Here is an 11,401-nt window from a genome sequence, read left to right as displayed (position 1 = left end):
AATAAACAACTTTTTATACTACCCAAAATCAGAGTAACCTTAGAACATCAATACACTACCCTAACAGAACATCAAATTAAACCCTAACCCCCAAAAACAAACATAAACAACAGAATAGCCTTAGAAAGTGAACCCTTACCTCACCCCCGTGCAATGTTGAACTACCACCTTCACGCAATCACCACTGACTTGATCTCCAATGGCGACAAATGAATAGTAGAGCCTTCTCTCCAATCGCGATTGACGAACAATTAGGGGTTGGGGTTTTTCAATTACCCTAATTTTCTAATTTGTATTTAATTAGGGGTTTTTTAATTACCCTTAAATTTTGTCAAACAACCACGTAATATAAATTGGACACAGATGGATAACAGTTTGCCACGCCAGCATCTGCACCGTTAGAAATTTAACGCCGTCTGCCATAGGGACCATTTTGAACAAAATTTAATGAAATATGGGACTAAAGTGAATTTTTTCCAAAGGTGGGACCATTTTGAATAAAAACCCCAAAAAGGTGGGACCAAAAGATGTATTAAACCTTTAATAAACTATAAATATTTTAATAATTTAAATAAAAATTAGGATGAAGATGAATATTATGACATATATTGGAACGGGAACGTGACATATATATGTACATATTATTATTTTTTATATATTCAATTAAAAAAATCAAATACGACTAATACCTATACTCAATCAATGTAAAAATTCGTCAAGGATAAATTACAAAAACAAATTTGTTTGATATCTTTCTCACTCTTCTCTTATACAACAATTTTGTTTATTTGTTTTAATTTATTACCCACTCCTCCATTTACGACTTTTTATTTTTAATACCCCTAATTAAAATATTTTGTTTAGTATATTTAATCTTGTATTTTATATTGAATTTGATTTCAGTAATAGGAAAACATTTACATGATTAATTTTTGACATTTTTCACATATCTCATTCGGTCATATATTTCAGATGCAATCCATGATACGCAATCTTCCAAGCTAATTTCAAGATCTTGAACTTAGTACTACTCATATATAAAAATAAAAAATTGAAGGTTCTATGAATATAAATATATAATATAATATTTATTAATCTAGTGTTTAGTCAGACTTTTTGGAGAGAAATTAAGACTTAATGGTATACATGTAAACACGTTTGTTGTTTGATAATAAGACATATTGCATATTGTCTTGTTGGAGACCGTGGCAAGGAAACACAAACGTATATAAAGAAAACAGAGAGATTGATAGAAAACATAAGAAACCGTCAGTTTCAAACCGAGCTTGTTTCAGAGGTTTAGTAAAGATGTCTCTACTTCCTCTTCAGTGCTGCAATAAATCAGTTTCACTTTCTCTCTCCTGACTTGGTCTATAACAAAATGGAATTTACTGAAAATATGCTGCCATCTGATACTAAAATTTTGACAAACTTATACTCATTTATTATTTACATTATGATAGCAATGAATATTTTAATATCTACTTAAAAAAAATGGTCGAGTGTGAGTAGGATATTGTTACTTATAGAAATAAAAATAAAATTTTAATTTATATTTTATTTAATTAAATTGAATTCAAAATAAAACTTATTTATACTTTTTTAGATTAAATATAAATTAAATTAAATTTTAGTTTATATTTTATTTCATTTATATTAAATTTTATATTTTTTTCTAATTTTATTTAAATTTTATTTTAAAAGGTATAAAATATATATTTTTAATATATGTGGATGCTAACAGATTTTAAAATATTTATAAATTTTTTAAAATAAATATCCGTGCCAACAGTGAACATAGTTATATAGAAATTTTATTTTTGAATCAGATTATGGATAAACACTATCCGTTGTTACCTTTAATATTATGTATAATTGTACATTTTTCTTATGAGTATATGATTCATTTTTCCTATTGTCACGTCCATTAAATTTCCCAACAAGTGGGATCCAAGTGGCACTAAAGAAAGTGTGAATTTCAGAAAAGTGGCAGTTAGGAAATGGACCGATCGGTTTATAACGGTAGTACTTAAAGTGAAAATTTCAAATCACGCTCCACTTCCTACATGCAACCATTCTTCTCCAAATTTCTGAAACTTAGTTTTCTCCTTCTTCTCTCTAGACTTCTGCAACTTCTCTCTAAGATTTCTCACCTTTTTCTTTCTCCAATCATCAATCAACTTCTGATTAGGCCTTCCTGGTGTCAAGCTATTTTAGTTGCACTGATCAAACTTTGGTTCTAAGTAGGTAAACTTATCTCCTTCTTTAGAAACCTGTTTTCGGACACATGCAAGCTAAACTTTAGTTGCATGCGTTCATCTACCTCTTCTTCACAAAAATTCTGATCATGTTTTGATCTCTTCCTTGTTTCGTGAGTAATAGGCATTATAGAAGGGTAGGAGTTCAAGGAAAACATATTTTGCTGCCAAGTGTATAGTCGTCTGGTTATAAGGTAAGGGAAACTTGTAATTTAATTATGATTGGTTGTTTTGGATGCTTATATGTTTAAATGATGGTATGTTGATGAATTGATCGATGTTGCGATGTTGCGTGTTGTTTTGAATGTATTTATGATTGATAAATGGACAAGAACTAGGTAGAAATAAGGTTATCCTTAAATATGCTAAATTCTGCATAATTCTATAACTGTGACCGAGGGTGTTAACTCTCTATTTTTCCCTATTTTTCTTTGTTAATAGTCCTCTTTTAGGATAGTTTAGGTTTTAATTGTTTAAAATTAATATAGTTTAGAGTAATTAGGATAAAAATAGGTTTTGATAAAAAATAGTGTTAATTTGGATGAAAGTGATTTGGATAAGAAAAAGGAATGTGATTTGGATGAATTCGAGACGAAATGGAAGTGAAAGTGAAAGTATGATTGTTTGGATAAGGAAAATGGATGTGATTTGGATGAATTTGTGATTAAAATTCTGAATATGATATAATGGATACTATATATAAAATGACATGTTTTAATGAATAAAATTAAATAATTATCATTTTATTTTTAAAAATGAATGAGATAGAAATTTAAGTGTAATAATAATAATAATAATAATTATCATTTTATTATTATTATTATTATTAGCGTAAACTAATATATTGTGTATATTTTTAAATATTTATAAATTATTTAAATTTTAAAAATAATAATTAAATAGTAAAATTGGAAAAACAAAAAGTATATATATATATATAGTTATAGATAAAATTATAAATAAAATAAATTTTAATTATAAAAAAATATTATAAGTAATATTATGTATAATTATTTTAATTTAAAAGAATAATTATTAAAATGATAAAAAAAGAATTCTTTTATAAAGAGTAATTATTTAATTAATAAAATAATTTTAAAAATAAAAAAACTGAAAAGTAATATTTTTATTATAACTAATTATTATTAGTATTATATTGTTATAATTATTATTTGGGTTAAATATGCTTTTAGTCCCCTGAAGTTTCACTGATTTTTGGTTTTAGTCCATGCATCAAACATTGATGGCATTTCATCCTCTTAGTATGGAAACATGTATTTTTGGTCCCTAAAAATAGACAGCTTCAAATCTCACTAATAGACTTGCCACGTCTTCTATCAATTTTAATATTCTCTCTCTGCCACGTCAAATCCTCTGTCTATCTGTTCATCTCCCATTCTTTTCTCCTCCATTTTCTCATCCAAATCAATTGGCAGCGACAATGATTTCTGAGATTGAGAAGTGACGACAGAGGTTAGTTGGTAGTGGTGATGACCCATCCCAACGAGAATTTGTTGGTCATTGAAGAAGAAAAACAGTATTTGCCGTCTTCACATCCCAAACCTTAATGCTCTCGTCGAAGGACCCGGACATGATGTAGCTTGATTGGGGATTGAAAAAAAAAACTGTACTAAATCAGATCTGGTATAGGCATAAAAGCTAGTTAAAAAAGTTCAAGGAAACAGAGAGAGACAAAGAGAAACCTTTAATGTCATAATGAAATATTGCCAAATCCAATCCAGTACGTAATTAATTATAGGGATGAGATCGTAGACATTCAAACGCATAGATCGTAGACATTCAAACGCATGATTTGCTGTTTCTCAATTTCTCAATTTCGCCCTGTCTTGTATGCTTTGCTGCATAATTCACAACTCTCATAGTGATTTTGAGTTTTGGTGAATTTTTGTGCTTTGTAACTGTTGGTGAAAGTGTATTTCATCATTTGAAACTTGTATGCATTGTTGGATTGACCTTATTCTAGCCTTTGTACAACATCATCATCTATACCGTTGCATTTACTGAAATTCACCACTGCACTAGTGATTTTCTGTGCTGATAAGTTTCTTTGCTGTTTTATCGGCTACACATATCACAATTGGTGATATACACTTGTTTGAAGTGTTAGCTACACATTTGAATCATTGCATTTCAAATTGACCACTGCTGTTCCAGTTTTCCAGCCACCAATTTAGTGCAGTTTTAGCCATTTTTTTTACTGCATAATTTGGTAATTACTATACTATTTTGAGATTCTGTGGCTGTAGGTGCATTCTCTTTGTTTCAGCAAGTTTATTTGGTCAATTACAGCCTTTGCTTACTGCTCATTTGGTCACCTTTGCACCATTTCACCAACTCACACCTTAAAGTCGTGACTTTGCTCTAACTGAGGAAGTGAGCTTATCATATTCGGTTGTAGTCACCTTCTTTACTGTTTAAGTGTTTAAACATGTTACATTTGATGAAATAAGTTTGCTTGAAGCCTCAATTACACCTTAAATACATTACCATTCATTTTCACCACTGCGTATTCATTTTTCAGCATTTTAGTGCAGAATTTGCCTCATTTACTTGCTGTTTGCACTTTGTCCAGCCATAAAATTCAATTTGAAGAATTTTGAAGAAATTGCAGTTGTCAGGCAATGGTGAATCTCAACAACCATTGTCATCCCTTATCTATCCAAGTAATCAATTCATTATTCGGAAGCCTTTACTGCATTTAGTTCAAGCTTCAGCCCTTTCTTCAAAGATCACGGCTCATCCAGATGGTCAAATCACATTTATGGTTACTGCAATTGAGTTGAAAGATCTTCTCTCTGTAGTTTCTGAATCATACTTATCAAAAAGCTCACAAAAGGGTGAAAAGCAATTTATGCTTGTTCCACACTGCAATTGGTATAAATATTTTGACAATATTGACTTGTTTAAACAGATTCTGATTGTCCAATAATCTGAACGACTATTTTATTGGCTTAAGAATTCACTTTTATAAAAGTAATAATATAACTTTCTTGGTAAATTATGTTGATCTTTGGATTAGCATCAACCACTCTGCATTAGTTAGATATTCAACATCTAAATAACAGTTTTACCAAAGCAAAGCATGTTTTCAAATAATGTGTCTCTTTTCTATCCGTTTAGGTTTTATGTACCCACCAGACCGGAGTCTTTGCACATCTTATCAATGTGTCTCCTTTGTATTATTCCAGTTGTTCTCTAAACTGCAGACTTGTTTCAAGGGAGCTTCCATCATAGGTGGAGGGAGAAACAGGGGGAAGAGGCGAGATGGTGGAGATAGACCATGGAATCGAAGGTGAGGAGAGTGACCAGGGCGTGATCGACGGTGCTGTAAGTGGAGAAGAGTTCGGCAGGGAGGTTGGTGTCGGCGAGGGGCGGGGAAAAGGGTTGCAAAAAAATCAAACATTTAAGTCAAAGATGCCACGTTTCAGAAAAAGGAAACAGTGTACACTGAAGACCTGGAAGTGCCGTTAGTCATGTCAGCAAAAATTTAACACAGTTTATTTTTAGGGACCAAAAATACATGTTTCCATACTAAGAAGATGAAATGCCATCAATGTTTGATACAGGAACTAAAACCAAAAATCAATGAAACTTCAGGGACTAGAAGTATATTTAACCCTTATTATTTTATTTTTAAGCAGTTTCTTCTTCTCGTAAGTATTGTTTGTCTCCTTCGGCCCACAAAATAGGGCACCAGCAGGCATCTCCACCTTCACCACCACCATCGACGCATTACAGCCCCACAGCAGAGCAGCACCAATGACGAAACCACCTGCGGCCACCACCACCTCTTCCAAACGCATCCACAATTATATCTGAACCAGCAGAATCGATTGTTATGGGGGAGAATGGTTCTCACCTCCCATTCTCGCACAGGCACAGTGTAACAAGGGGCATTTTGTAATTTTACTCTTCATCCCCTCAAATCTTCTCCATTAAGAGAGGATCATTCTCACCTTCCCTCCCTCAAATCTACGCCTGCAATTTCCCCAAATCATTTCTCACTCCCCCAAACATTATACCTTCCTTCTGCATATCCTCTCTGTGTGCTCACACCATGTCCAAGAAGAACCTCTGCAAGCCCTTTTATTTTCTTTTGCGGCGCTCTTTAACTTCATTTCCGCAGCACTTCACTTCCAATTTTCCTCCTCACATTAAACTCTCTCTTCTTCATCATGCATCACCTCACCATCCTCCTCCTCGCGCTCCCACCTTCGATTTCAACTGTTCTCCCGGGTTTTCCTNNAAAACTTTATGCTCTAAATCTNCCGTGGAAATCCAAAGTGGGTGCTGGAATTGCCATGCTGCCCCTCATTCCGCNCCTTTCCTCGTATGCGACTCGTGNCGGTGCATTCAACCCGTCGATGGTTCCACCGACTATTTTGAGATATTTGGGGTGTAAGCTTCCGGGGCTTTGTTTTTTTCTTCTGGGTGCTGAAATTGCTTCCGAAGTTTTCTTCTTTAGTTCGGTGTTTTTAGTTCTGTTGACACCATTATCCCTTCTGAGTTAGAGTTTTATTTTTTATTTTTATAATTTGTGTAGTAGAAGTTTGAATTAAGGTTAGCATAGCTCAGTGATGTGAAATTCCAATTCTGACATAAGAACACTAAATAAAAAATTAAGGAATTGCTTAACAATTGATTTGGTTTTCGCCTTGTTTTTTGGTGCTTTTTTGTTTACTGGTACCATTCTCCGATCGAATTGGAGTTTTATTTTGATAATTTATGAAATTAAAGTTTGAATTAAATATTAACACAGCACAGGGAGGTGAAATTTCAATTCTGTTAGAAGAATACTAAGAAAAAAAAAAATCAATTGCGTTTGTAAGTTTTCTTCTTCTGACAATTTATTGGGTTTTCACCTTGGTTGGTCAATTGCAGTGGAAAGCAACAAGTATACACAGGGATATTGTTGACTCAGTCTGTTTTGAGACACTGAATTAGGAAAAGTGAAACTTTAGTATTTCAGGAAATTAATTGTGCGTGTGTGTTTTTTAGCGTAGGTCATTGCTTAATCCATTTTTGTTGCAGCATAAAATGTATATTCGTGTCTAGTTAAGTTTTGGAGTTTCATTGCTGGATTATGAATGTGTGTGCTTTAGTTTTTGGGATGAAGGAAGAAAAATATATTTATATAATGGATGAATTATTGTCTATAAATTTATAGATGAGCTAAGAAGTTAAAAATCATTTTTACTATTTGTTTTTTAATTTTAAACAGGGAGAGGAAGTATGATCAAGAAGGTGAGAATTTGGAGGTCAAGTACAAAGAGTGGCAAAAGAAGCTGCATCCTGATTTAGTACATTCAAAATCTCAGGTTGGTATTATGGGATATCCTTTTTTCTTATTTTAAGTTCTTGTTTTTCTATTTGATTTTTCTTTCTACTCTTTTTGTTTTAAGGGGATGGGGGAAGGCAGTGAGGTTGAATGAGGTTTTGGAGGAACTAAAAGATTTTGTTTTCCTTCAATTGGTTAGAAAGAAAGGGATTTTGCTGCTGAACAATCTGCAAGGGTGATTGATGCGTACCGTACACTTAGCAAGCCTTTGTCAAGAGGAATTTACTTGGTAAGAATACTTCCATCAAAGATTCCAAATTGATGATGCTTCATTNCAGTANNAAACTNTCTGCNAAATTTGAAAANCTNGAAANNTAATANATTTGTGCTGGTGAAATTTATTATCTGAATTGGGNCNNATACATCAAACATGCCATCTAACTATGCTTTCCATCGATGTAGTTAGTTATATATTGTTCAATTTCAATTGTTTCTCTGTTGGTGTTACCATGTAAAGTTGTGCCTTTTCTTTTCAGCTGAAGCTTAATGGAGTAGAAATTGATGAAGAGCAGACAATATCAGATCCAGAACTACTGACAGAGGTAACAAAAGAACCTTATTGCTTTTCAATGTGAAATTTTCTTTTAAATTCCTTTCCATGGTAAATAAAATATATGTGAAGCTATTTCTTTGGAAAATGGGTGGATAGTTATCCTCTTTGAAGTTTAAATCAGCTTTCACTCTCAAGGTTCATTTGGTGACATTTTCTGTAAATGGGAAGTTTGGCAATTGTGTTGTCATTGAATGGTTAGTTTAGGTATTTCTCTTCAGAATTTGGAATCCCATTTCCATTTATAACTGGATTGTGCCGATTTTTGGAAGACTTACTTACTTTATGAAGAGAATAACATAAATTTTATGTATAAAAACTGCAATTCAGTTAGGCAAACGTTCAAGGGGATGAAAGAAGCATTTTATCACTTGGAAAATCTTTTCATCTTTTCTTGCTTGTTCTGCTCGCTATTTTTTTTTAATTTCTTTCTGTGGAATATCTCAGCTTCTGTTTTTCCATAACTTAAATTGAATTCTGAAATTTGTATGGTAAGATTAGTAGTATAAATTATCGAATATCTTTTATCTCATCTTTCCATCTTCTTCTAAAGGAAAATCTGGCTTCCAAGTTTCATTGCTAAATTTTACTATAGATTCTTGAAATCAGGGAAGCAGTTGAAGAAGCTACAAATGGGGAGGCTTTGAATCGCATTCTCTCCCAGGTATGCATGGAATCTCCAACAAGGCTGAATGCTGCAAAGAGATGCATAATTGGTTCTAATATTTTGAATTATTTTTACTTTCATGTTGTTTCTTGATGTCATCCTTTGATTTGTCATTCAGATGCAGGAGAAGCTGCAAAATTGGTCTAATACCTTAGGTCACGCTTTTCAAAACCAGAATTTTGAGGAAGCAAAATTGGCAATCAGGAGAATGACTTACTATAGTCGTGTAATTGATGAAGTCATAAAGAAGCTTTGATATAGGTAATATCAACATTTTCTTTTGCCTGATTCATTGGGATATTCTTTGTAGAAGATGAATGATATTTGAAAGGAATAATTGTTGTGTGGGATATAATGCTTGTGCCTACCAAAAGTAGGTAAATTGAAAAGAAATGATAATGGCCATCATCTCATCCATAATGTCTGATTTAATGCAAATTGAGTGAAAAAGAGATGAAAGTGAGAGTTAAAAGCAATTACTATTTCTTAAGACATACTCAATACAAATTCCCTTTACATACTAGAGTTCATAAGACGAGGTTGATGAGGAAATTTAACATGCTACTATTTCTCACCTCTGTTTCACTCCTATCATGCAAGAGAAAGAGTTGAATAATCCATTGCCAGTCCCAGTCCCTTCGCATCTGTTTTTCAGCTATGTTTGTGGCGTTAACCCTTTGTCATTTTGTTTCTATTTCACTTCTCTTATAATATGTCTGAAAAGTCTTCTGGGGCAACTTTTGTTTGAATTTATCAAACATGAAATCGTCTCACCATATATTCAATTTTGACAAAAGGATGTTATTATCTTCATTTTCTAGCCAAAGTATGCACACTCAAGCACAGGTCTGCATGACTATGATAAGGCTCCAAATCAAAGATTCTATCAGCATGACTATGATAAGGCTACATATAGTGAAAATGATTCGATCAGCTAATTCACTTATGTTAAACTCGATATTTACAAGGTCCAAATCAAAGAATATGATAAGGCTCTTACGATGTATGTTAGAAAAAAAGTTCAAAAGTTAGCAGTAGTTAGGCAAGTTATAGGTGGTTAGCGGTAGTTATTAAGTATGTCCCTCCTGGCTGGTGGGTATTTTCATCTTAGAACAGGGCTCGTCATGTGTAGAAAGATTTCTTCCCTTGGAAGCTGTTGGATGTTTTCAATATTATGTTTTTCCTAATTAAAGTGTGATCATACATTGTGCAATAGGATTTGTGTGATCATTTCTTAAACTGAATTTGAAATCTGGTTTCTTGTCTCCAAGAAACTTAATAATTGGTCCGACTTGCCGGATCAAAAACACCAAGAGAGTCATGGAGAGTAGAGTGAGCATTCGTAGATAGGGTAAGTGAGGAAATGAGGGAGGAATCTAGAGCCAACTTTCAAAGGCTCAGTGATTTGATGGAGGATGTTATGCGCAAACTTAAGAATATTGAAAGGAGGTTTGAAGGAAGCAAAGATTTTGTAAGTGGGGATAGAATGGGAAGCAGAGAAGAGATTGATGACGAATGGGAGGAAGACAAAAGAGAATACCAGCGGGGGTGGATGAAAAAAGTGGAACAAGCAGCGGACGTGACAAATGATCAACTGATGCGATATATTTTTGCAGGATTACATGTGAATATTAGAAACCAGATCCACCCACACAATCCCAAGGATCTATTGAGAGCTATGGAGATCGCCTATTCTGGATGAGGTATCTTTATCTCTCAAAGGAATTATGCATTCAATCTTCTCAAAGAAATAGGAAATTTTGAGTATAGAACATTTGAAGTTCCCTTTACACAGAGTAAACTGATATATTCTTGTAACAAAAAACCAATTGCCAATACACTCAAATTAGGTATTATGTACCTTTCTTTGTAATATCCAAGAACTAAGACATATTGCAGAAAAAAGTATATACCCAAATTACAGATATCCGTGTTTTATGAGTGTCACCATTATTGCACCTTCAACTTTTAGACTTTCGGCTAGAATTTGGGCCAAGCCTATCGGCGACCCTTTCATCTGGAGTTTTATATACCTGGCTATCCGTGCCCTCATTTCAAGATTTTCGGCGTGGTAATTCTGTTGAAAGTAACCTTCTTTCATCTCCACCTTCACGTATTTCATCGCCAGTATCCAAAGCTCTATGTCGGGCGCCACAGCCCTCCAGTCAATATGTAGATGTGGATCCTCATTCTCTTTCGTCGTCTTTATGTATTTAGCCTTCCATGCCCTCCTCCATTCAAGATCTCGAGAGCGGTGCTTCCGCCTATTCTCATCATTTTCCTTCTTCAACTTTAAGATTTCCAAGAAAGAAGGAAGCCCCTGCTTCCGCCTTGTTAGGATATTTATCTTATTTATCATGATTATATTGTGTCTAGGGTTACTCTAATTATCATGATTATATTGTGTCTAGGTTACTCTAATTATCATGATTATATTGTGTCTAAGTTACTCTAATTATCATGATTATATTGTGTCTAGGTTACTCTAATTATCATGATTATATTGTGTCTAGGTTACTCTAATTATCATGTACTCTTGTATCAATTTATTATTATAAATAGAAGAT

At 33.3% G+C, this 11,401-nt stretch overlaps 1 protein-coding gene across 4 annotated transcripts in view; it reads left to right on the top strand.

Annotated features, from left to right (window-relative positions):
- The first annotated feature begins 5,917 nt into the window (after positions 1–5,917).
- The window catches only part of LOC106768342 (co-chaperone protein HscB homolog), a 17,974-nt gene continuing 12,490 nt past the window's right edge, over positions 5,918–11,401 (top strand). For 2 of the 4 annotated variants that reach the window (XM_022783512.1, XM_014653435.2), the window contains exons 1-6: positions 5,918–6,677; positions 7,501–7,597; positions 7,757–7,846; positions 8,094–8,159; positions 8,763–8,831; positions 8,953–9,095. In XM_022783512.1, coding sequence (XP_022639233.1) covers positions 6,337–6,677; positions 7,501–7,597; positions 7,757–7,846; positions 8,094–8,159; positions 8,763–8,831; positions 8,953–9,090 — 801 coding nt within the window. In that variant the 5' untranslated portion in view covers positions 5,918–6,336 and the 3' untranslated portion in view covers positions 9,091–9,095. Of the gene's footprint in view, positions 6,678–7,500; positions 7,598–7,756; positions 7,847–8,093; positions 8,160–8,762; positions 8,832–8,952; positions 9,246–11,401 lie in introns of those variants that run through there. The other 2 variants (XM_014653434.2, XM_022783511.1) reach the window with 2 other exon arrangements.

The sequence above is a fragment of the Vigna radiata genome, chromosome 7, assembly GCF_000741045.1.
Source record: "Vigna radiata var. radiata cultivar VC1973A chromosome 7, Vradiata_ver6, whole genome shotgun sequence".
In the NCBI taxonomy this organism is placed as follows: Eukaryota; Viridiplantae; Streptophyta; class Magnoliopsida; order Fabales; family Fabaceae; genus Vigna; species Vigna radiata.
The sequence above is the reverse complement of the archived record's forward strand: the minus strand, read 5'-3'. Positions and strand labels throughout refer to the sequence as shown.